General features: G+C 43.4%; 1 protein-coding gene across 11 annotated transcripts in view; it reads right to left on the reverse strand.

Moving 5' to 3' along the window:
* Positions 1–27,212, reverse strand: part of bptf (bromodomain PHD finger transcription factor) — a 144,573-nt gene that overhangs the window by 82,889 nt on the left and 34,472 nt on the right. For 6 of the 11 annotated variants that reach the window (XM_070857877.1, XM_070857875.1, XM_070857873.1 and 3 more), the window contains exons 3-5: positions 25,132–25,355; positions 12,800–12,880; positions 74–289 (exon numbers count right to left, since the gene is read on the reverse strand). In XM_070857877.1, coding sequence (XP_070713978.1) covers positions 74–289; positions 12,800–12,880; positions 25,132–25,355 — 521 coding nt within the window. The remainder of the gene's footprint in view (positions 1–73; positions 290–12,799; positions 12,881–25,131; positions 25,356–27,212) is intronic. The other 5 variants (XM_070857881.1, XM_070857880.1, XM_070857874.1 and 2 more) reach the window with 3 other exon arrangements.

The following is a 27,212-nucleotide window of genomic DNA, read 5'->3' on the forward strand; positions in this document are numbered from 1 at the left end:
AATTGAAATAACTGCAGTGACGCTAGCTGATGGTTAGCCTAGTATGACTTTACAGTGGATAAGCACCATTTACCTTCTGTGCCTTTTTCCTGAAGATTTTCTTCAGTCTCTTTCCTATCCTTGTCCTTCTCTTCAGTTTGCTCTTCTGATGCTCCATTACTTCTCTCAATCTCCATCTGGCCATTATCCCCAGTCTCTCTCCTGGCCTTCTCTGCTTGTTCTGCTGCTTTTCGCTTAACTTCCTCCATCTCTGCTTCTTGTTTTGCTTTCTGCCGCTCCAAAATTTCCTCTGAGGAAAAGAATGGAGATTTTTTTTTAGGACTAGAGACAGACTAGCTGCGCTATTTTATTTGGTATTAAAAGACAACAAGAGTGCATTTCCAAGTAGTTGTCCAAAATACTAACATCCCTCCCAGACTGATTTGATGCAAGTTGAGCATAGTTCAACAGTGCTGATTTCAGTATAAAAATCTCTGCCCCACATGCCCACCCCAAAAATACAAAGAGCTCCAAGGTCCATCAGTTTGCATACAAGGACGCGGAGAGGGCGATGCCGTGCAATACCACCACAGTCTGTGTGAAGATAGTACTTACTTAACTTTTCAGGAAGATAGGAACAACTTCTTTAAAGATGGCTCACAAATATTTCAGTTTTGAGATTCAATTGAACATTTACTTCATATTTCTTGGGGAAAAATTGAATTATTTTTCCAAAAAGAGCACATTAAGTCTATGGAAACAGTTATTAAGTAATAATTAGAAGCTGCAACCAATCTTAACAAGTTCATTAGCTACAGGTCAAATTATTTCAGAAAGTGAGTCACAGCACACAGTGCAGCACTTGTAATTGGCAAATCATGGACAATGGCACAGGTTTAGATATGTTGCGCCCTCTCAGGGGAATGTTGTGTCTTGTTAGAGGACTAGCTTCATTACCATACATGCTGAGTTTCCAACCTTACTGACATATTTCTCCACTTGGGTAGGAGAGGGAAAATGAAAGGAGATGCGAGGGGGCAGCAGTATAGATAAAGAGGGAGCGGCATCATGAGCAGCTCATACATTCATTACAATAACTGGGTTCAACACCGGAAGTAGTCGGGGAACAGTCACTACTCAAAATAAAGAGTCAAAAGGAAACTGTATTAAAAAAGTGAATAGGACTTAAAAAGTAATTTTTTTTAATCACTGGGCCCAGATGTGATACATCTCAGAATAGGGAAGGAAGTTGCAGGTACTAATAATAATTTCCTAATAAAAATGTTTGGAAACAAATTCATTGTTTCAAAGGAAAGACATGTGTTCCACCCTTATTGACCAAAAAAAAAGGGAAAAGGCAGGAAATTATGGGCCAGTTAGTCTGACCCTGGTTGTGGGTAAACATCCAGGCTTCATAATATGGGGTGAAATGATTGAATATTTAGAAAGGGATTTGTTATCAGAGACAGTCAGAATGGGTCTGTGAAAAGCAGGCAGTGCCTAAATTTTGTGATGAAATCAGTGTCTTGATAAAGGAAATGCAATTTTGGTTGTATATATGGATAATGGAGTCATAGAAACATAGAAAATAGGTGCAGGAGTAGGCCATTCGGACCTTCGAGCCTGCACCGCCATTCAATGAGTTCATGGCTGAACATGGTCATATCAGAGAATTGCAAAAATTAAGGTACATGTTATTCAAGTTAATATAGCCACATGGAGAGAGTGATGGCTAAGGGACAGAAAGCAGAGAATAGGGATAAATGCATGTTTTTCAGATTGGCAAGACTTGGGTATGTTAAGTGTGCCAGAGATTTGTACTGGAACTTCATGTTTTCCATTTAGATATGGACACAAGTGGAATAATATTGTAACTTGTTTAATAATTGTTGATCAAGGGGTATGGCGAGAAAGCAGGAAGTTGTATGTTCAGCCATGAACTCATTAAATGGCGGTGCAGGCTCGAAGGGCCGAATGGCCTATTCCTGTACCTATTTTCTATGTTTCTATGGGCCCACGTTTCGAGCCGCGCCTAGAACGGCGCAGTCCCGACCTGGAGGCCCGTTTTTCGCGCCACAAAGTGCGCCTTAAAAAACGCTCCGTATTCTCCACCTCCCCTGCAGGTCCTCTGGCCCTCGGCGCAGCGCAGCAGGAGCTGTAGAGGGCGGAGCCAGGTCCCTGCGCTGAAAACAGTGCCGGGACCTCTGCACATGTGCGCTACAGTGGGCGCGCAAGTGCAGTAGCTCCAGGCGCCCGAAACTGTGTGGGAGGGGCCCGAAGCACGCAGCCCCTAGCCCTGGCCGAATGGCCTCACTGGGGCTGTGTGAATAGCGCTCCTCCCATGGCCAGCTCCTGTTTCCTTCCGACTCGACTCGACTCCGGCTTCCCGCCTCCGGACCGGACCCGACACCGACTCCCGCTCCCCCCGACCGGACCGGACCCGCCCCGACTCCCGCTTCCCCTCCCCCTCCCCCCCCCCCCAACTGGACCCGACCAGACTCCGGCTCCTCCCCCGCCCCGGATCCGACCTGACCTCCCTCTCCCCGACCTGACCTCCCTCTCTCCCTCCCTCCCCCCGACCCAAACCGACCTCCCTCCCACCACCCCCCCGACCCAAACCGACCTCCCTCCCACCACCCCCCCGACCTGATCCAACGCCACCTACCTGTAAATCTGGTGCTGGGGACGGGTCCTGCCCAAAGTCTCAGGCCCGGCCCGTTCAGTCTCCCTCCCCCTTCTCCTACCCCCCATATCTCCTTTCTCCCCCTTCTCCCCTACTCCCCCTACCCCCCTCGCTGTCAGAAACACAGACACTGACAGAGAATGAGAGACACTCACAGACAGACAGACAGAGAGATAGAGACACTGACAGAGACACACTGGGGGGGGGGGGGGGGGGATCCCAGCACGCTGTTGGAGGGCTCCCGGTGCTGCAGTCGGTAAGTGGAAAATGTTTTATTTATTGATTTTTTAACAAATTATTTATTAATTTTTTTTGATTGATTTATTGGTTGATTTATTAATGTATTTATCATTTATTATTGATGATGGCTCTTTATTTGTAAAACTGAAGTGTTTAATGTTTGTAAACTTCCCTTTAAACTCCCCCCCCCCCCCCCCCACCATTCTCTACGCCTGATTTGTAACCGACGCCTGATTTTCTAAAGTGTAGACAAGGTTTTTTCGAGCGTACAAAAATCTTCACTTACTCCATTTTGAGTTAGTTTGGAGTAAGTTTTCACTGACGAAACTTTGAAAACAGGCGTAAGTGGCCGGACACGCCCCCTTTTGAAAAAAAAATTCTGTTCCAAAGTGAAACTGTTCTAACTGACTAGAACTGGAGCAAACTAAATGACGAGAATTCCGATTTCTAAGATATTCCGTTCTACACCAGTTGCTCCTAAAAATCAGGAGCAAATCATGTGGAAACTTGGGGCCTATGTTTCTATAATACCAAATTAAGAGACATGACCAACAGTAGAGAAGAATGCACGACAGACAGGTTAGCAGAGTATGCAAAACGTGGCAGATGCAAATCAATGCAGAGAAATGTTAAATAGCATATTTTGGGGAGAAGTTCTGTGAAGGAAAGCATACCTAAATGGGAAGACAGTTAACAGAATGGAGAAAGAGAAAGGTATATGTATGCAGATGAAGTTGAGTTTCTACAAGTTTTGGACCACAACTGGAGAATTATGTAAGTGAGTGCAGAAATGAAAAGTAAGAGTTGCGTGCAGTGAAGATGACAACATGGATGGGGAAGATTCTTAGGAAGCCTGGTGATGAGAGTAACAAAGGCTGTTAGTGTGAAGAGGAGGATTTAGTGCGCAGTGAAGAGGGCATAATGATGAGTTGTTTAAGTAAAAAAATGCCTTGGGGCTAGGACAACTAAACACTTTTGGGAATGCAGCCGACCCACACCTGCTGATGCCCCAGACTAAACAGCATAGAGGGGCTCAAATCACAATATCTAATTATTGAAGTATCCAATTGTAACCTGCATGTTGGAAGAAACAGCAGTTTAAACAGATTATTGGGAGCAAACAACAAAAACTCAATGTGCCACTTGCAATGTAGCAACCTTCATGTTTCTCAATATTTTGTAACATTTCAGCACCAATCAGGGCTGCAGTTTAAAAAAAATGGAAAATCTACTTTACCCAACAAACAACAGGTTGGACACAGCGTGCGATTTTAACCAAGAAAATAAGACCACAAATTTTACAAATATTTGACGGAAACACATATCTTCAAAGCTCAAAATAAAGACACCCCTTGCTACCCTTACAGACTACAAACATATGGCACTTGGTAATTTTATTGAAAGTACATTTTACTTATTTTAAAAATGATCAAAGAGTTATACTTCTAACAGGGAAAGCTGAGATGTAAGCGTACATCTACATTCTCTAACAATCTGGTTACATGCCTGCAGTTATGGAAGTGCAACATGAACTCCCAAATCTGAATCTCACCTTCAACAAGATCCACAGAAGCTGCAGCTTCACTAGTGAGGTACCATTACGTCCCTTCCAATGAAACACTTGGAATGAGCAACATCCCCGAACATTCAACAAGGCATGCATTGCTGCTGACCTACATCTGCCTGCCTATGCAAATCTGATTTCCTGAGAGCAGGAGAAAAATCCCCCATCAAAATATTAGGTCATTCTACTTTTCTAGGTGGTGTGATTACAGCCTGTAAAAATTAACGCCGCGGACATCATTTTGCAACATGTGCACAGAAAAGTTTGCACGCACATTTCAATGTGTTACGGATATTGCTTTTCTAAAAGAATACTCTTCTTAAAAGTATGTAATATTTATTGAATACTTCACGAATAGTCTATTACCAGAACTAGTAGATGAGCCATATAAACCAAGAAGTTCCCAAGTCTATTCTCAGTATGCTCAGTCATCTGGGATCAGCCAGGGCAGAAGTACAACTGCCCTTGGCAAAGTTCCCATTTGTGATCAATATCAGCTTCTGGGATGTTGGGCGAAGGTCGGATTTGGCTAGACCATTTTGTCCTGCAGTTCAATAAACTGCCAAACCCACCATCAAAGCTCACGTGTGAATAGTGAATGACCAGTTCGGCAAGGTACTGGAGGGCTGCTACAGGCCACGGACTGTGCCTCAGCAAGAAAAGAAGAAACCAACACATTCTGAAGTGAATAGAGAAATTGGCATAGCAAAAATAAACTTGGGAGTTTAAAAAAGGTCACATCTATGTCTCTTTGGACTTTGAATACATTTGGGTCCAATATTATTACATGCCAGTAATACTATACAGTTTGCATTGAAACTCGTTTTAACTTTGCACCAACATAAACTGGTAAAAATCTTTAGTAAAATCACTCAAATTATATTTGGACAAGTGGTGCTCCCTCAAGAAAGTAGACTCACACTAACTGCTGTTTGTTTGTTTGGAACAATTGGTTGTTTGGAACATAGGGGGAACATTTTAATGTTGGCAAAGAGCTGACCACCCTGTTCCTCCTGAACATTAATAAGTTAATCTACAGGTGGATGCTGGTGAGTTGAACTCTGCACATGCAGACAAGTACACATAATAAATATATATATAGAGCTCTACTTCTCACTAGACAGTGATCCAAGGGCAGAGCATAATTCAGTTCTGCGTTGTTCAAGGTAGGTCTCAAATTGCTAACTGCAGTATAGCATATTCTGCATTACATTTTCTTCACCAGATGCCACTGTACCTGCATTTTCCTAAACTAGCTCTACCCAAGGCAGCCTCTTTCGGCCAGGATCTGGGGTATTGTATAACCAGAGGGCCACGATGCATCCATTAATGAGCGCCAAAAATATTCCAGAATTTCTGGACATTAGCCCCTCCACAGCAAGAAGCTCTATCCCAGTTATGGAGAAAATCCAGCCTGTAACAGATAGCTGAGATTTGGTCATGCAAATACAAAAAAAAAGTACTCATATTTATGGCTTGGCCCAAGTTGAAACATCTGATTTTCATTCAAAATCAGATGCTGTGTTCAAGATTGAAATTTGGACAAAAGTGTGGTAAATGATTAAACCGCACATTCATTAAATGAATAACTTGCTTGAATATGCTTGTACTGGAAGCAGAAAAACTGGACATTGCTGGAATACCCACCACCCATTGACACTGGTTTGCTTTTTGCTCAATCCAAATTTTTCCCCCTCCTTCAAGAAAACTCATTAAAAACTTGCATTTGTATACCACCCGTCACGTCCTCAGGATGTCCCAAAGTGCTCCACAGTCAATTAAGCATTTTTGATGTAAAGCAACTGTTGCAATGTAGGCAAATACTGCAGCCATTTTTTTTATTCGTTCCTGGGATGTGGGCGTCGCTGGCACGGCCAGCATTTATTGCCCATCTCTAATTGTCCTCAAGAAGGTGGTGCGGAGTCTCCTCCTTGAACCGCTGCAGTACGTGTGGTGAAGGTACTCCTACAGTGCTGTTAGGGAGGGAGTTCCAGGATTTTGACCCAGCGATGATGAAGGAACGGTGATATATTTCCAAGTCAGGATGGTGAGAGACTTGCTGGAGTGGAATCTGCAGGTGTTCCCTTGCGCCTGCTGCCCTTGTCCTTCTAGGTGGTAGAGGTCATGGGTTTGGAAGAAGCCTTGGCGAGTTGCTGCAGTGCATCTTGGTACACACTGCAGCCACAGTGTGCCAATGGTAGAGGGAGTGAATGTTTAAGGTGGTGGATGGGGTGCCAATCAAATGGATTGCTTTGTTATGGATGGTCTCGAAATGCTCGAGTGTTGTTGGAGTTGCACTCATCCAGGCAAGTGGAGAGTATTCCATCACACTCCCGACTTGTGCCTTGTAGATGGTGGAAAGGCTTTGAGGAGTCAGGAGCTGAGACACTTGCCACAGAATACCAAGCCACTGGCCTGCTTTTGTGGCCACGTTATTTATATGGCTGGTCTAGTGGTCCAGTTAAGTATCAGTTGCAGTTAAGTTGGACCTTGCACACAGCAAGGTCCCACAAACAGTAATGAGATAAATGAACAGATAATGGGCCTGAAATTCTGGCCTCACCGGGTGCATAAGGAGTGTACACGGACCCAGGGAAGCATCGCAAAAGCCGGTTTTCGGCACGCAATGTGCATGCGCGAAAACCGGCTTTTCCGATCTGTCAAGTTCTGGCTTGACAGATCCAATGCATCTTGGGAAAAAGGACATTCGCATGGGTGAGATTGCGCTATTTGCCCATCTCTTGTCCAGAGAGTGTCCTTAAAACTCTTGAGCCTGGTAAAAGCAGGCGCAGAGCCTACTTTTACCAGCGTAAGAGTTTTAAAACACAAAAATAAAATTTAAAACACATTTTTGTTAGAAATCCTGCCCACTATTTTATTTTAAACCCTAATTATAAAACTTTTTTTTTTTAAATTGGAAAAATATATTTTTTTCTAACACATTAACTTTAATTTAGATTACTGCTAAATATGTGGGATGTTTTCATGTGTGTTTAGGTGTTGTGGAGGGGGGTTTTGAAAACTCCTCCTTACAGAGATCCCATTATGATGAAAGAGAATACTTTATCTTGATTGGGTGTCTAGGTCTACGTGACTCCAGCTCCAGCTCTACGTACGTTCAGACGTGCACGCGCTCTGATGCGCATGCAGAAGAGGCCTAAAACCGCAATCGCTGGTGGGCGCCCGAGCAAAAGGTAAGTGCGCATCTTTTCTCTTCTTTTCAGGCGACCACCCGCGGGAAGCCCAGAACCAGGATTTTAGGGCCAATCTATTTTTGTGAAGTTGGTTGATGGATAAATGTTGGTTCGGACATAGAAAACTCGCCTGCTCCCATTTGAGCAGCGCCATGGGATCTTGCCAAGAGTGGCTTATTAAATACAGACTGGTAATGATACCAGCGCATAAATAAAACTAGATTAAAGATTCCAAATAAATAATATATAATACCCTGTGTGTATATAGATTTGTAATCCGGGAATACTGCTGTAGCAATGTCCATAGATTAAAAGTCAGTGTAGAGTTAACCCCTTTCGCAATTGAATTCTAAAAGCAATTCTCGAAGCTGCAAATGGCAATGGCAGAATCATTACCAACACCTACTGTCTTGAAAAATGAGAGCAATGGTCATGGTCATCATACACCTCTGTATTTAGATTTCCCCAAACTAGTAAATACCTGGTCCATACAAATCAGACAGTAAACAAGGAAGGGGGAGGGGCTCTCCTCCAAGAGACTTAAAAAAAATTCTCAGTTGTAGTACCCACGAGTGACAGCCCAAAAATCTACCTCCCAAGATCTACCAGCAAAGACCTATTTAACTCACTGGCACATATAAAATTAGAGTCTAGACTAAGTGCCCGTGAGCAGACCACATGCCAAATAACAGCAGATGTAAGAGCAGCTATTACACTAACAGTTACAAACTTCCTTCAATCTTCGGTGGGCTGGAGATTCTGAATACTGGCACTAAGAGATGCTGATTAAAATCCAAATGTTGGTGAGGACGTAAACTGACTCATCTGTAAGGTTGCTCTGGTGGCTCAACAAGTGTGTCTGGTTAGTAGCTAAGCCATACAGATCAGGGACATTGCAGGTTTGATTGCTTCTCTGTACAGAGTCGGTATACTGCTTTTGGCTTCAACAAATGTCCCATTTGCACTCCTTTCTGGTTTTATATCTGCCATATCATTTTGCCACCCATCTTAAACCAGAGGTGAAATAAAAACTAGCATTATAGATCTTCCATGAAATAAGAGAACTACCATTTAGATTCCTATACCTATAGTGTTATCCAATAGAAATTACTGTGGTTATGCCAACACAATTTTACTCACGAGCATTAATTTTAGCAGAACATACCTTTCATACACTCACAATACAGGTAAATATACTTCACAAGTATATGTATTTACTATTTACCACCAGTTACCAAGAAAGCTGAGCACTTACAACAATACATTGTTTATTATCTTACCATTTTGTCAACAAATGCACAATTTCATGCAGCATGTGACTACAAGTATTAAGATCACATGCCCAACAAATGTCTATCACTCATTTTTTATTTACTAATCAGAAATAAAATTCCTATCTTCCAATTCAACCATCTGGATTTTCAATTAGCCACCTGCGTCCAGTGGTTAACATACTGGTCAACAGTGTCCGAGATAAACTAAAACATAAAATCAAACAAACTCAGTCTTTTGTGCAAGGTTAGGCAATTGTCAAATCACAGGACAGAAACTGCAGTATTTAAGCTATTTGCAACTCATTACACCACTGACCTGCAGTACTTTTCCAATGAGATGGTTTGAGCAGCACAGTTAAAAGGAACCACACTGCTGCAATATTTCATTATAACTTCAGAGACCATTGCTGTAACCTAAACCAAAAGTCCAACCGCTCACACAATTAAGGAACTAGAAGTGTTACCTTACGTTTTGTATTTCTCTCTCAATGTTTCTTTTGATGAATAATATTTAGTTGTAGCCTAACTTGCTTTTTTTGTTTCTGAAAAGTTTGCAGACTGTAATGGTCTGAACACTCAAATGTCAGCTGTGGCTCAGTGGGGTGGCACAGAGTCAGGAGGTTGTGGGTTCAAGTACTACTCCAGAGACAAGAGTACAAAAATATAGGCTGACGCTCCAGTGCAGTACTGTCAGAGGTGTCGTATTTCAGATGAAACGTTAAACAGAGGGTGGACATAAAAGATCCCATGGCACTATTTGATAGAAGAGCAGGGGAGTTCCCCCCAATATTCCTGCCCAATATTTATCCCTCAATTAGCATTACTAAAAACAAGAGATTATCTGGTCATTATCACATTGCTGTTTGTGGGAGCTTGCTGTGCGCAAATTGGCATTTCTGCATTATATTTCTTTCTTTCCGATCACATTCCCATGGTAAACGGATTCCTGCATTTTCTTCAAAACTTTTGTATAGATGAGGGATGCCCAACCGTTTGAAGCTAGGGGCCAGGTATGCATGTTAAAACCTTAAATGGGCTCTGTGATTTCATAGAAATGCAAGCCGATACAGAAAATGCAAAAAGTCTCATACACAAAAATTGCAAGACCCTACAAACAAAATAAAAACAAAAACAAAAATTAAGATTATCCACATCTTAAGAGCCAGACCCCCAATACATAAAAAAACAAGAACACTTATACACAAAAATTAAGCCCCCAAGCCCTTCCTCTCATCACTTTTTGCTATCCTAAATTCAGCACAACATACATCAGTAACCTATTTTCCAAGCATTGTTTAAATTTAAACACATGGTACTTTTAACGTTGAGATAATGAGCTGACCTACAAAATAAGGATCAAAACGTCCATTCGTTTAGGATTATTTTATTAGCTCAGCTATCCTGGGACCAGAACTTCAAGTTAGTATTTTTCAAGATCAAACCACAAAAGATCAAGACAAATGAGTCTTGTCCAGTCACAGAAGCAACCGGAGAATAAAGAGAATTGGGTCTCATGTAATAGTTTTGCTCTCTTTAGATGGAGTTGTTAAATCTAGCTGGAACAGGTTCATGGTTTTACGACTGCTGTCCCCAGGGGCAGATCTATTTTTCTCAAAATGAAGAACTCTCACCTCGTAAAATAAATACAGAACAATACCATCTGGCGAGGGGTGTTGATTTGGGAGAGGTTACTTGCATATTGCAATCAGAGGAAAAATCAGGGATTAAAAATATTACGACAACGGACTAAGTTTATATGTTTTCGTGTTTTGTGCTTGTATAAATTAAGGAAAAACTTTAGTTAAGAAGGCACTCAAAGTTTCCCCCTCTTTTATTCTGGGTGCCCACCAGCATTTCTCTGCAACTTAATGGGCTGGATTTTCGGTCTTAAATTGGTTTTATGCCAAAATTACTGTTTTCGCTGCGCTACCATTTTTAGGGCTAACTTCCGGCCTTTACGTCTGCTTCGGCAACTGCAAGTTTCGGCAACTTTAGTCCGGGGCCGGTAGCGCTGCGAGACATGCCTTGGGGGGGTGGGGGGGGGGGGGGGATGGGATGTTTCACCGTGGAGGGTCAAAATGCGGCGAAAACACGGTCGCAAAGTCAGCTAAAATAATCCAGCCCAAAGAGCGAGCAAATTCTTTTTGCCAAGTCTGTACCAATGAGGCCTTGTAACTAGCCTTTAAGAGGAGCACCAGAACAACTTGCCTATTTGATTTGTCTTTCTATCCCTGTAAAACCACTAGGCTTTTTTTTTCAGCAGCATCCCTGGCTGCACTGGTGATGCTGCAAAAAAAACGGACGGCAAAATTGCACCTATTTGCTGAAAATTTCCATTTTTAGAAGGATAAATTATGTGCCCACTTTACATTCTGATTGACTGCAGCAAGCAGACAAGCAGAAATGAATGGCAAGTTTTAAATGAATGATTTAATTACATGGCATCAAAATGGGTCCAATAAAAATTCTACAAGAAAGTTTGTTATTTTAACAATGCATTAACTAGAATCACAAACACTCAATAACGCTCCTTATTTTCATTGGCAATTTGAACATACACACATAATTGCACTTTACTGTATTTAGCTCCATCTACTCTGTGGCAGAGATGGGGAGGGGGTCACTCCCACATATTTTCAGCAGCTGGTACAGAATAGCATTGAAGGCAGCAGACATGGAAAATGGCAAACCTTCTAGTCTTGCTGCTGAATATAATTCAGAGGGCTCGTCCAAGAATATTAAATAAAACTGGCTCCTTTAACTGAAAGGGGCAGGGAGGGAGAAGAGATGCTGACTTGCTATAAATAAATGTTGGGTGACTCCTGCTCATGTATGAAAATCAAGGGTCACACAAATTAGACTCTGATGCAACAAGGGATGTCAAACTTAAATGAAGTCACGTGCACATTGCAAAGGAGTTCAATAAAGTGTCCAGTTTATGAAATGTATCATCTATATACATCTAGATTGGTTGAGCCAATAAAGGGTGGGAAGGAGAAGGTGGTGGTGATTTTTGCTGCTACATTCAATGAACTTTTACCACACCCCCTTACTAACCAAGTTTCTATCTAAATCAGCATAGTCGAGGCAGAGTTCTGGTATTTGACCACTTGAAAACATTAGCAATCTGATGTCACCCATATAGACCATATAGTTTCTCTTACTCTTTCTCCCACCCTCCTCCTCCAACTCCCACCGCAGAGACTTGAGCACAAAAATCTAGGCTCTCACTCAGGGGGTGCTGCAATGTAGGAGATGCCATTTTTCAGATGAGACGTAAAAGATCCCATGGCACTATTTAGAAGAGGAGCAGGGGAGTATATCCTGGTGTCCTGGCCAATATTTATCCCTCAATCAAGTGGGAGCTTGCTGTGCACAAATTGGCTGCCGCGTCTCCTACACTACAATAGTGACTACACTTCAAAAAGTACTTAAATGATTGTAAAGCACTTTGAGTTGTCCAGTGGTCATGAGAGGCAAGTCTTTCGTTTTTTTCCATTTCCTCAGCTACTTCCATAGCATTTGCCAGGCATTAGCAACTCATGTCCACAAGACTTAGATGGAGTTCCTAACTTTCACTGGTCAAGAGTCTTAATCCAACACGCCCCATTACCTACCAGACATGCTGGTGTAAGTCTCACTGTTGCCAAACTTTTGTAAACTCTTTATCCACTTGCCCCCTCAAAAAAATGAACCATAAACCTCAGCCACTCTTTGATGCTTCACCTTGGGAGATTACTGCAATGATTCCGTGGCACGTGCCCAAGAGATCTCCTACTGCATTTTTTTTTTTGAAAAACATGCTGCTTAAGTAATTTGTAAGTAACCCACTGCGCTCAAGATTAATTTATAGAGTGTTGCCTACCGCCTTGTTGTGTACCAGCTTGTTTCAGAGTTCCCACAACCTGCAATCCTCCCAAGCCTGGCTCCGTGGAGTCCCCATTTCCTAAATGAACATGAAAGGGGAGAAAAAAAAAAACGATTGAAGGAAAAACAAACTGGAAATGAAAAATAAATAAATCTATTGGGGGGGGGGGGAAGTGGAAGAAAGAAAGAGAGAAAGAGAAAGGATGATGTGAAAATAAAATTACAAAATGAGATTTAACAAAATATGAAAAATGGGACAAACTGAATGAAAAGATAATTAGAAACATAGATCCAGGAACAAATGAAGTGGAAAAATGCAAGTGCCCAGATAACCTGCAGTCCTTAGCTGCCAATCACCTTATTAACCTATATCCAAGTTTCACTGGGGTCAATCTGCAACATACTTTCATTAATCCTTCAAGACAATCCTCTTAAGGCCCTTCTTGACCTTTAGATTCTATCAACATTTTTCAGTTACAAGAGAGCGCAACTGTAACATTCCACTTTTGATGCTAACTTGTGCATTTCTTGAAAGAAGGATAGTTAGAATATTTTGTTTCAATTCGAGGTCAGTAAACCTTCCTCCAAATGGGTTGATGAGCTAAACTGCTGAAGAGTTACCAGGGATTCTCTACTCAATCGATTTTTTTTAAAGTAGCGACTGTTCACAAAATGCTTGGCCATTCAAAACAAAATCATCGGCCCTGTTTAATCTCAGGATCAGACACTGACCAAATACAGTGCACTGCCTGTATTCTGGATACTGCCCAGCACTGAAGTCCAAACTCTAAAAATGAATGCTTTTCTCCTTAATGTTCTTCAATACCGTGGCACCCTTTGAATCATCCAGAGTCGCACAGTATTTGATGTATTACGTCAGAATTTGAAAAGTTATAAAGCCACGAGAACTTGAGCTGTGGATCTTGGCTAAAGTCTAATATTTAGCACACACTCCGTGAATTCCCCAACTCAAATCTCATTTGAAACTGCAAATGGTCTCACTGATTGAGACCACCTGAAACCTCAAGAGAAAATAAGAGAGACTGGACAGCTCCGTGGATTGCAAGGTTGTTCCTTCAGCCGTGGCTCAGTTAGTAGCACTCTCGCCTCCAAGTCAGAAGAGCATGGCTTAGAGCCCCACTCCAGCGACTTGAGCACAAAATCTAGGCAGTGCCGTGCTAAGGGAGTGCTGCACTGTCGGAGATGCCATCTTTCAGATGAGACGTAACCGAGGCCCAAACTGCCCCCTCAGGTGAACAGAAAAGATCTCATGGCACTATTTCGACGAGTACGGGAATTCTCCCCAGTACCCTGGACAATATTTATCCCTCAACCAACACTACTATCATAGATTATCTGATCACCATCACATTGCTGTTTGTGGGAGCTTGCTGCGTTCAAACTGGCTGCCTCGTTTCCTACATTGCAGCAGTGACGCCACCAAAAAGTACTTCATTGCCTGTAAGCACTTTGGGATGACCAGAGGTCATGAAAGGCGCTATAGAAATGCAAGTTCTTTCTTTACTTCAATAACTTGGTTTGAACCCAGTCCAGATTGGCAAGATCAAGTTCCCAGCTCCTAGTAATTTGGATCACACCATAAAACTGCAGCAGGTGAACAATCTCTTTAACTCGGGGACTGCAAGGATGGCCGGTGTACGAAACAAGTGCATCCACGGAGCAGCAGGGGGAGCTCTTGATATTGGCCTCAAGGAATTTCTCGCAGCAGTCTGGAGAGAGGTTTACATCACACCTGCCCAATTCTACACCTAATTCGAGTGACTTTATGTTGACAGATACGCCAAAAAATGGTGAAGTATCCCACCACTTAGCAATGACATTCATCATCTTAATGATGACTTCTTTCTCTCTTGCGCCTATGCCACCCAGCCCCCCACTCCCCCGGATATTACATTAAACATGTGGACTGCTAGTCAGCATTCAAATGCACTTTAAAATGCTGGTGAGCAAAGTATGTACGAACAGATTATTGTAACGGCTGGCAACATGCTCAGTGGGGAAGGTTTTCTCCTTATTCACTGTCGACGGAAAACTGTAAATACCTTTCTCAATGGGTTTCTGATTTAGTCACACACACAGCACAGAAAAAAATACTCTAGCATCAGGATTCAAGACAGAAGTCTAGATCTTTCAATCTCTCAAGGCATGTAACATAGATTTTTAAATCAACCCATCAATAAAATCCTTAGTTAAATCCCTTCAACAGAAATTATTTTACTCATGCTTGTTCTAGTACAGGTAAAGCATGTCTCTGAAGCGCTTAAGAATCAAAACTAAGCATGCAAGTCACGGTGAGTCGGCAAGAGGTTCGGGAGGTGCGTGGAGAGGCGTGCTTGTGCAGCTACAGGGTGAAGGCAAAATAGAAAGAAATCGAAAGGTGACGTCACAGCCAAGGGGGTAAGTGATTGGTGAGTAGCTTTTCTTTTTCTTTATCAGTAAATAACATTTAGCATTGTTGCTGCCAACTTAAGTGTATCCAAGGGTTAAGTCACGGCAGGAGAGCTCAGACACGTGTTATGCTCCTCTTGTACTGTGTGGGAAGTCAGGGACTGGAGCTGCAGGTGGATTCACTCTGGAGCATCCACGATGCTGAGAATGACGTGAATAGCACGTTTAGCGAGTTGGTCACACCGCAGGTAAAAGGGTACTCAGCCAGATAGTAAATGGGTGACCAGCAGGAAGAACAGTGTAAGGAAGGTAGGGCAGGGGTCCCCTGCAGTCATCCCCCTGCAAAACAGATACACCGCTTTGGGTACTGTTGAGGGGGATGACTCATCAGGGGAGGGCAGCAGTAGCCAAGTTCATGGCACCGTGGGTGGCTCTGCTGCACAGGAGGGAAGGAAAAAGAGTGGGAGAGCTATAGTGATAGGGGTTTCGATTGTAAGGGGAATAGATAGGCGTTTTTGCGGCCGCAACCGAGACTCCAGGATGGTATGTTGCCTCCCTGGTGCGAGGGTCAAGGATGTCTAGGAGTGGCTGCAGCGCATTCTGGAGGGGGAGGATGAACAGCCAGTTGTCGTGGTACATATAAGTACCAACGATATAGGTAAAAAACGGGATGAGGTCCTACGAGACGAATTTAAGGAGCTAGGAGCTAAATTAAAAAGTAGGACCTCAATAATAGTAATCTCAGGATTGCTACCAGTGCCACGTGCTAGTCAAGAGTAGGAATCGCAGGATAGTTCAGATCAATATGTGGCTTGAGGAGTGGTGCAGAAGGGAGCGATTCAAATTCCTGGCACATTGGAACCGGTTCTGAGAGTGGTGGGACCAGTACAAACCGGACAGTCTACACCTGAGCAGGACCGGAACCAATATCCTAGGGGGAGTGTTTGTTAGTGCTGTTGGGGAGGAGTTAAATTAATATGGCAGGGGGATGGGAACCTATGCAGGGAGGCAGAGGGAAATAAAAGGGACACAGAGGCAAAGATAAAAAGGAGAATAGTAAAAGTGGAGGGCAGAGAATCCAAAGGCAAAAAACAAAAAGGGCCACATTACAGCAAAATTCTAAAGGGACAAGGTGTGTTAAAAAAGACTAGCCTGAAGGCTCTGTGTCTTAATGCAAGGAGTATTCGTAATAAGGTGGATGAATAACTGTGCAACTAGATGTTAACAGATATGATGTGATTGGGATTACAGAGACGTGGCTCCAGGATGATCAGGGCTGGGAACTCAACATCCATGGGTATTCAACATTCAGGAAGGATAGAATAAAAGGAAGAGGTGGGGTAACATTGCTGGTTAAAGAGGAGATTAATGCAATAGTTAGGAAGGACATTAGCTTGGATGATGTGGAATCTATATGGGTAGAGCTGCAGAACACCAAAGGGCAAAAAACGTTAGTGGGAGTTGTGTACAGACCTCCAAACAGTAGTAGTGATGTTGGGGAGGGCATCAAACAGGAAATTAGGGGTGCATGCAATAAAGGTGCAGCAGTTATCATGGGTGACTTTAATATGCATATAGATTGGGCTAACCAAAGTGGAAGCAATACGGTGGAGGAGGAATTCCTGAAGTGCATAAGGGATGGTTTTCTAGACCAATATGTCGAGGAACCAACTAGGGGGCAGGCCATCTTAGACTAGGTGTTGTGTAATGAGAGAGGATTAATTAGCAATCTCTTTGTGCGAGGCCCTTTGGGGAAGAGTGACCATAATATGGTGGAATACTACATTAGGATGGAGAATGAAACAGTTAATTCAGAGACCATGGTCCAGAACTTAAAGAAGGGTAACTTTGAAGGTATGAGGCGTGAATTGGCTAGGATACATTGGCGAATGATACTTAAGGAGTTGACAGTGGATGGGCAATTGCAGACATTTAGCGACCGCATGGATGAACTACAACAATTGTACATCCCTGTTTGGCGTAAAAATAAAAAAGGGAAGGTGACTCAACCGTGGCTATCAAGGGAAATCAGGGATAGTATTAAAGCCAAGGAAGTGGCATGCAAATTGGCCAGAAATAGCAGCGAACCCGGGGACTGGGAAAAAATGTAGAACTCAGCAGAGGAGGACAAAGGGTTTGATTAGGGCAGGGAAAATGGAGTACGAGAAGAAGCTTGCAGGGAACATTAAGACGGACTGCAAAAGCTTCTATAGATATGTAAAGATAAAAAGGTTAGTAAAGACAAACGTAGGTCCCCTGCAGTCAGAATTAGGGGAAGTCATAACGGGGAACAAAGAAATGGCAGACCAACTGAACAAGTACATTGGTTCGGTATTCACTAAGGAGGACACAAACAACCTTCCGGATATAAAAGGTGTCAGAGGGTTTAGTAAGGAGGAGGAACTGAAAGAAATCCTTATTAGTCGGGAAATTGTGTTGGGGAAATTGATGGGATTGAAGGTCGATAAATCCCCAGGGCCTGATGGTCTGCATCCCAGAGTACTTAAGGAGGTGGCCTTGGAAATAGTGGATGCATTGACAGTCATTTTCCAACATTCCATAGACTCTGGATCAGTTCCGATGGAGTGGAGGGTAGCCAATGTAACCCCACTTTTTAAAAAAGGAGGGAGAGAGAAAACAAGGAATTATTGACCGGTCAGCCTGACATCGGTAGGAGCTAAAATGATGGAATCAATTATTAAGGATGTCATAGCAGCGCATTTGGAAAGAGGTGACATGATAGGTCCAAGTCAGCATGGATTTGTGAAAGGGAAATCATGCTTGACAAATCTTCTGGAATTTTTTGAGGATGTTTCCAATAGAGTGGACAAGGGAGAACCAGTTGATGTGGTGTATTTGGACTTTCAGAAGGCTTTCGACAAGGTCCCACACAAGAGATTAATGTGCAAAGTTAAAGCACATGGGATTGGGGGTAATGTGCTGACGTGGATTGAGAACTGGTTGGCAGACAGGAAGCAAAGAGTAGGAGTAAATGGGTACTTTTCAGAATGGCAGGCAGTGATTAGTGGGGTACCACAAGGTTCTGTACTGGGGCCCCAGCTGTTGACATTGTACATTAATGATTTAGACAAGGGGATTAAATGTAGTATCTCTAAATTTGCGGATGACACTAAGTTGGGTGGCAGTGTGAGCTGCAAGGAGAATGCAATGAGACTGCAGAGTGACTTGGATAGGTTAGGCGAGTGGCCAAATGCATGGCAGATGAAGTATAATGTGGATAAATGTGAGGTCATCCACTTTGGTGGTAAAAACAGAGAGACAGACTATTATCTGAATGGTGACAGATTAGGAAAAGGGGAGGTGCAATGGTACATCAGTCATTGAAGGTTGGCATGCAGGTACAGCAGGCGGTTAAGAAAGCAAATGGCATGTTGGCCTTCATAGCGAGGGGATTTAAGTACAGGGGCAGGGAGGTGTTACTACAGTTGTACAGGGCCTTGGTGAGGCCACACCTGGAGTATTGTGTATAGTTTTGGTCTCCTAACTTGAGGAAGGACATTGTTGCTATTAAGGGAGTACAGCGAAGATTCACCAGAATGATTCCCGGGATGGCGGGACTGACATATCAAGAAAGACTGGATCAACTGGGCTTGTATTCACTGGAGTTCAGAAGAATGAGAGGGGATCTCATAGAAACGTTTAAAATTCTGACGGGTTTAGACAGGTTAGATGCTGGAAGAATGTTCCCAATATTGAGGAAGTCCAGAACCAGGGGTCACAGTCTAAGGATAAGGGGTAAGCCATTTCGGACCGAGATGAGGAGAAACTTCTTCACCCAGAGAGTGGTGAACCTGTGGAATTCTCTACCACAGAAAGTTGTTGAGGCCAATTCACTAAATATATTCAAAAAGGAATTAGGTGCAGTCCTTACTACTCGGGGGATCAAGGGGTATGGCGAGAAAGCAGGAATGGGGTACTGAAGTTGCATGTTCAGCCATAAACTCATTGAATGGCGGTGCAGGCTCGAAGGGCCGAAGGGCCTACTCCTGCACCTATTTTCTATGCTTCTATTACCATTCCCTTACGCCTCTGATGTTACACCCGCTTAAAAAGTCTCTGAATTGTTCGAAGCTAAGTCTTCAAAGCTGCATCCAAGAGTGTGGACCACTGCTCCCATGCCTCATGTGAAATTTCACAGATTCCACAGTTGTATCCTCCCATTACCAGTGTTGATTTTTATACCTTCTCCCATTTCCACCTTAAATATAAATCAGCATAATTGCTGGAGCTGCGAGATAATAATTTCTTCGGCCAGGTGGCCAAACATTGACTTCAGCTGGTAGCACGGTTTGAAGTACAAATGTGCTGCACCATGGAAAAGGAGGTCATGTGCTCTCACCTCAACCTTCACCACATGATGGCTCCTGTGCGGGCAATCATGGCGAGATGTGTATCATGTGCAGGAAGTGTATCTAGCTGCAGCTCCCGACAGACCGCATTGCGGCACTGGAGCTGCGGATGGATTCACTGTGGAGCATCCGCGATGCTGAGGATGTCGTGAATAGCACGTTTAGTGAGTTGGTCACACCGCAGGTAAAGGTTACACAGCCAGAAAGGGAATGGGTGTCCATCAGGCAGAGCAGTGGAAGAAAGGTAGTACAGGGGTCCCCTGCAATCATCTCCCTCCAAAACAGATACACCACCTTGGGTACTGTTGGAGGAGGTGACTCATCAGGGGAAGGCAACAGCAGCCAAGTCCATGGCACCAGGGAAGGCAGGAAAAAAAGAGTGGGAGGGCTATAGTGATAGGGGATTCTATTGTAAGGGGAATAGATAGGCGTTTCTGCTGCCGCAAACGAGACTCCAGGATAGTATGTTGCCTCCCTGGTGCAAGGGTCAAGGATGTCTCGGAGCGGCTGCAGCGCGTTCTGGAGGGGGAGGATGAACAGCCAGTTGTCGTGGTACATACAAGTACCAACGATATAGGTAAAAAACGGGATGAGGTCCTACAAGCTGAATTTAAGGAGCTAGGAGCTAAATTAAAAAGTAGGACCTCAAAAGGTAGTAATCTCGGGATTGTTACCAGTGCCACTTGCTCGTCAGAGTAGGAATTGCAGGATAGCTCAGATGAATACGTGGCTTGAGGAATGGTGCAAGGGGGAGGGATTCAAATTCCTGGGACATTGGAGGAGGTGGGACCAGTACAAACCGGACGGTCTGCACCTGGGCAGGACCAGAACCGATGTCCTAGGTGGAGTGTTTGCTAGTGCTGTTGGGAAGGGTTTAAACTAAAATGGCAGGGGGATGGGAATCTATGCAGGGAGGCAGAGGGAAGTAAAAAGGGGGCAGAAGCAAAAGGTAGGAAAGTGAAAAGCAAGAGTGGAGGGCAGAGAAATCAAGGGCAAAAATCAAAAAGAGCCACATTGCAACATAATTCTAAAAGGACAAAGAGTGTTAAAAAAAACAAGCCTGAAGGCTCTGAGTCTCAATGCGAGGAGCATTCATAATAAGATGGATGAATTGACTGCGCAGATAGCTGTTAACGGATATGATGTAATTGGGATTACGGACAAATGGCTCCAAGGTAACTAAGGTTGGGAACTCAACTGCCAGGGGTATTCAATATGCAGGAAGGACAGACAGGAAAGAAAAGAAGGTGGGGTAGCGTTACTGGTTAAAGAGGAGATTAACGCAATAGTAAGGAAGGACATTAGCATGGATGATATGGAATCTATATGGGTAGAGCTGCGAAACACCAAAGGGCTAGTGGGAATTGTGTACAGACCACCAAACAGTAGTAGGGAGGTTGGGGATTGCATCAAACAGGAAATTAGAGAAGCATGCAATAAGGGTACAGCAGTTATCAAGGGTGACTTTAATCTACATATTGATTGGGCTAACCAAACTGGTAGCAATACTGTGGAGGAGGATTTCCACAGTATAAGGGATGGGTTTTCTAGACCAATATGTTGAGGAATCAACTAGAGGGCAGGCCATCCTAGACTGGGTCTTGTCTAACGAGAGGGGATTAATTAGCAATCTGGTCGTGCCTTGGGGAAGAGTGACCGTAATGTGGTAGAATTCTTCATTAAGATGGAGAGTGACACAGTTAATTCAGAGACGAGGGTCCTGAACTTAAAGAAAGGAAACTTCGACGGTATGAGACATGAATTGGCTAAGATAGACTGGAGAATGATACTTAAAGGGTTGACGGTGGATAGGCAATGGCAGACATTTAAATATCACATGGATGAACTACAACAATTGTACATCCCTGTGTGGCATGAGAATAAAAAAGGGAAGGTGGCTCAACCGTGGCTAACAAGGGAAATTCGGGAAAGTGTTAAATCCAAGGAAGAGGCATATAAATTGGCCAGAAAAAGCAGCAAACCTGAGAACTAGGAGAAATTTAGAATTCAGCAGAGGAGAACAAAGGGTTTAATTAGGAGGGGGAAAATAGAGTATGAGAGGAAGCTTGCAGGGAATATAAAAACTGACTGCAAAAGCTTCTCTAGATGTGTGAAGAGAAATAGATTAGTGAAGACTAATGTAGGTCCCTTGCAGTCAGAATCAGGTGAATTCATAATGGGGAACAAGAAAATGGCAGACCAATTGAACAAATACTTTGGTTCTGTCGTCACTAAGGAATACACGAATAACCTCCCGAAAATACGAGGGGACCGAGGGTCTAGCGAGACGGGGGAAACTGAGAAAAATCCTTATTAGTCAGGAAATGGTGTTCGGGAAATTGATGGGATTAAAGGCCAATAAATCCCCAGGGCCTGATAGTCTGCATCCAAGAGTACTTAAGTGGCCCTAGAAATAGTAGATGCATTGATAATCATTTTCCAACATTCCATGGACTCTGGCTCAGTTCCTATGGATTGGGGGTAGCTAATGTAACCCCACTTTTTAAAAAAAGGGAGATAAAACAGGGAATTATAGACCAGTTAGCCTGACATCGGTGGTGGGGAAAATGCTGGAATCAATTATTAAAGATGTAATAACAACGCATTTGGAAAGCAGTGACAGGATCGGTCCAAGTCAGCATGGATTTATGAAAGGGAAATCATGCTTGACAAATCTTCTGAAATTTTTTGAGGATGCAACTAGTAGAGTGGATAAGGGAGAACCAGTGGATGTGGTGTATTTGGACTTTCAAAAGGCTTTTGACAAGGTCCCACACAAGAGATTAGTGTGCAAAATTAAGGCACATGGTATTGGGGGTAATGTATTGACGTGGATAGAGAACTGGTTGGCAGACAGGAAGCAAAGCAAAGAGTGGGAATAAACGGGCCCTTTTCAGAATGGCAGGCAGTGACTAGTGGGATGCCGCAGGGTTCAGTGCTGGGGCCCCAGCTATTTACAATATACATTAATGATTTAGACGAAGGAATTGAATGTAATATCGGCAAGTTTGCAGATGACATGAAGCTAGGTGGCAGTGCGAGCTGCGAGGAGGATGCTCGGAGGCTGCAGGGGGACTTGGACAGGTTAGGTGAATGGGCAAATGCATGGCAGATGCAGTATAATGTGGATAAGTGTGAGGTTATTCACTTTGGTGGCAAAAACAGGAAGGCAGATTATCTGAATGGTAACAGATTAGTAAAAGGGGAGGTGCAACGCAACCTGGGTGTCATGGTACATCAGTCATTGAAGGAAGACATGCAGGTACAGCAGGCAGTAAATAAAGCAAATAGCATGCTGGTCTTCATAGCGAGGGGATTGGAGTATAGGAGCAGGGAGGTCTTACTGCAGCTGTACAGGGTCTTGGTGAGGCCTCACCTTGACTACTGTGTGCAGTTTTGGTCTCCTAATCTGAGGAAGGACATTCTTGCTATTGAGGGAGTGCAGCAAAGGTTCACCAGACTGATTCCCGGGATGGCAGGACTGACATATGAAGGAAGACTGGATCGACTAGGTTTATATTTACTGGAATTTAGAAGAATGAGAGGGGATCTCATAGAAACATACAAAATTCTGACGGGATTGGACAGGTTAGATGCAGGAAGAATGTTCCCGATGTTGGGAAGTCCAGAACCAGGGGTCACAGTCTAAGGACAAAGATGAGGAGAAACTTCTTCACTCAGAGAATCGTGAACCTGTGGAATTCTCTACCACAGAAAGTTGTTGAGGCCAGTTCGTAAGATGTATTCAAAAGGAAGTTAGATGTGGCCCTTACGGCTAAAGGGATCAAGGGGTATGGAGAGAAAGCAGGAATGGGGTACTGAAGTTGCATGATCAGCCATGACTATATTGAATGGTGGTGCAGGCTCGAAGGGCCGAATGGCCTACTCCTGCACCTATTTTCTATGTTTCTCTGAGATGGTATTATTTCAGGGTGGGGAAGAAAGTGGGTGAAGAATAGAGATATGCGGCGACAGACTGGCGACGTGTTTTTACGTGGGAGAGAAACAGGGAAACAAAAAAGGGACAGTTTCTTTTTTTTTAAATCATAAATTTTGGGTCAATTTTTTTCATCTTAGAATACTCCTGTGAAGCACCTTGGAACGTTTTACTGCATTAATGGTGCTATATAAATACAAGTTGTTGTTGTTAAATCAAAGACACCGTGCCTTGTTAAAACTGGCATTGACAAAGGCCTGTAGAAGTCTTTTGTTTGCTTTCTCCAAGTAGAATGCTACGTGGTGCAGGGGGACAAAACAACCCATAGAAATAGGCTTAAAATAGATCAGCCATAGCCAGCTACTTCAAACTACTGGACAGTCACAAACGAGAGGTTATTTTACACGAACAGAAACTTCTATCATTGATTTGTAACAGCAAATATGGAAGAAAACTACAATATTTTGCCACATGGTACAATGCTTAAAAAAGATATAAATTCATGCACTTCAAACATCTATACTGCACAGAATTTTTTTTTTTAAACTTGTTTATTAATGTGTGGAAAGGTCTACAAAATCTTGCTGACTAAACCAAGAGTTGCAGAACGCTAATGCAAGCGACAACAACTTCCATTAAGGCAGTGAGGCATTGCACCTGCACAACACTGAATTCAAGTTCAGACACTGATCAGGCTAGATGAAATAAATGATGTGAAAGCCCCAAGAGCAGTGATATGTTCGGAACAATTAAAGGTGTACGTATCTGAAACTAGAACAGAAAATTTGAGAAATGTTGGATCCATTTGAGAAAAAGGTTAACATTATGAGCCACTCTGGTGAAGGGTCTCCAGCTGAAACAAAGTTGCCATGGTTCCCAGTTGATGGTTATCCAGCAGCTCCTGCTGAAACTGTGAATTTAAGGATAGCGAGTCACTGCTTGCCGGCACTCACTGTAAATGCTCACGCTTTAAGAATGGGCACTTAGGATGGGTACAGGGGACCATCCAACACCAATGAAACTGCACCCAAGAAAGGCGACGACTTCATGGTAGCAGGAAAGGGAGAAAAAAATTAAGTGTGGAAAGTATGATTTTAAGAAAACATTCATGTTCCATCATTTACACTAATATGAATTATGAATCTAGGTTTCAAATTTGCTGACTGTAAAACTGGTTCATAGAATCATAGCAATTTACAGTACAGAAGGAGGCCATTCAGCCCATCGTGGTTATAACAGCTAAAAGCAATGATGAGATCTCTGCTGAAATTGAGTACAAAATCAGCAAAGAGAAAAGGCTCATTAACTGTTCTGACAAAGGTTACACATGCACAGTTCATTTGTTTCTTCAGTTTACAAATGCTGACTGATCTAACGTGTATTTGCAGCATTTTCTGTTTCTGCTTAATACTCAGTATTTTAGTCGCTGCATACACAATTTATTACAGACAAACTTTGTCCGTAAGCCATTTGGTTCTCCCCCAATGCACAACAAATCTGTATTCAACAGTTCAACAGAGCATCCTCTATTTATTCTGTAACAGATGACAGAAAAACAGCAACCTCCATTTTCAGGCATAAATCAGCAATCCTCTTCAAGTCAACTTCACTTACCATTAGCTGCACTGAGACAAGATTTATTATTGCCACGAACTTTATTGGTCAGGTCTTCTGTGATGTCCATATGCCGATGAATTTCATCACGCATTTCTTCCAGTATTCTGCAGAGGTCATATTCCCAGTATTCTTTGTCCAGAGATTCAATAAGTTCAGCCAATTGCACCTTTGAGCTGTAATACCACACTCTCTTATCCTTTTCATCATCTTTATCTTCCTCACTGAAAGAAAAATAAATCAATTTATATAAACAGGAGCACTTTGGCATCCAGGCTGAGGTTACCAAGCACAGCAAATAGATGGCAAACATCAAATTAGGACAGGCTGAAGCAGTGGCCTCAAGCTATCTGCAATCCCATTAGCTCTGCTCCCCATATTGCACCAAGATGGATAGAAATAAAATGGCTTTACTTATATTAGTAGAACTGTGTTAGATTCCAAACTACAGTTACATAATCTTTAACAACACCATAATCTTTCTTTGGTAATTCTTTTTCCTACCTTCCCATACTACTTAAAATTGTTCATCAGCCGTGGCTCAGTTGGTAGCACCCTCGTCTCCAAGTCAGAAGGTAGTGGGTTCAAGTCCCACTCCAGTGACTTGAGCACAAATATCTAGGCTGATGACACTCCAGTGCAGTACTGAGGGAGTCATCATCATAGGCAGTCCCTTGGAATCGAGGAAGACTTGCTTCCACTCTTAGCATGAGTTCTTCGGCGGCTGTACAGTCCAATATGAGAACCACAGTCTCTATCACAGATGGGACAGATAAGTCGTTGAAAGGGTGGGCAGGGTGCCTGGTTTGCTGCACACTCCTTCCGCTGCCTGCGCTGGACTTCTGCATGCTCTCGGCGATGATGCGAGAGGAGCTCAGCGCCTTCCCGAATGCACTTCCTCCACTTAGGGCAGTTGATGGCCAGAGACTCCCAGATGTCAGTAGGGATGTCGCACTTTATCAGGGAGGCTTTGAAGGTGTCCTTGTAACGTTTCCTCTGCCCGCCTTTGGCTTGTTTGCCGTGGACGAGTTCAGAGTAGAGCGCTTGCTTTGGGAGTCTCGTGTCTGGCATGCGAACTACGTGGCTCGCCCAGCGGAGTTGATCAAGTGTGGTCAGTGCTTCAATGCTGGGTATGTTGGCCTGGACAAGGACGCTAATGTTTGTGCATCTATCCTCCCAGGGGATTTGCAGTGCTGCACTGTCGGAGGTGCAGTCTTTCTCTGATGTTAAACCAAGGAGGAAGTAAAAGATCCTATGACACTATTGTGAAAAAAAGAGCGCAGGAGTGTTATCCCCGGTGTCCTAGCCAATATTTATTCCTCAATCAACTTGGACTGATCCATTCACTGCTTTCCAAATGCGCTGCTATTACATCTTTAATAATTGATTCCAGCATTTTCCCCACCACCGATGTCAGGCTAACCGGTCTATAATTCCCTGTTTTCTCTCCCTTTTTTTTTTAAAAAGTGGGGTTACATTAGCTACCCTCCAATCCATAGCAACTGAGCCAGAGTCCATGGAATGGTGGCAGATTAGGAAAAGGGGAGGTGCAACGAGATTTGGGTGTCATGGTACATCAGTCATTGAAAGTTGGTATGCAGGTACAGCAGGCGGTGAAGAAGGCAAATGGTATGTTGGCCTTCATACCGAGGGGATTTGAGTAGAGGAGCAGTTACTGCAGTTGTACAGGACCTTAGTGAGGCCTCACCTGGAATATTGTGTGCAGTTTTGGTCTCCTAATCTGAGGAAGGACGTTCTTGCTATTGAGGGAGTGCAGCGATGGTTCACCAGACTGATTCCTGTGATGGCAGGACTGACATATGAGAGAGACTGGATCGACTGGACCTGTATTCACTGGAGTTCAGAAGAATGAGAGGGGATCTCATAGAAACATATAAAATTCTGACGGGACTGGATAGGTTAGATGCAGGAAGAATGTTCCCGACGTTGGGGAAGTCTAGAACCAGGGGGCATAGTCTAAGGATAAGGGGTAAGCCATTTAGGACTGAGATGAGGAGAAACTTCTTCACTCAGAAAGTTATTAACCTGTGGAATTCTCTACCGCAGAGAGTTGTTGATGC

This window comes from Pristiophorus japonicus, chromosome 16, assembly GCF_044704955.1.
Source record: "Pristiophorus japonicus isolate sPriJap1 chromosome 16, sPriJap1.hap1, whole genome shotgun sequence".
Lineage (NCBI taxonomy): Eukaryota > Metazoa > Chordata > Chondrichthyes > Pristiophoridae > Pristiophorus > Pristiophorus japonicus.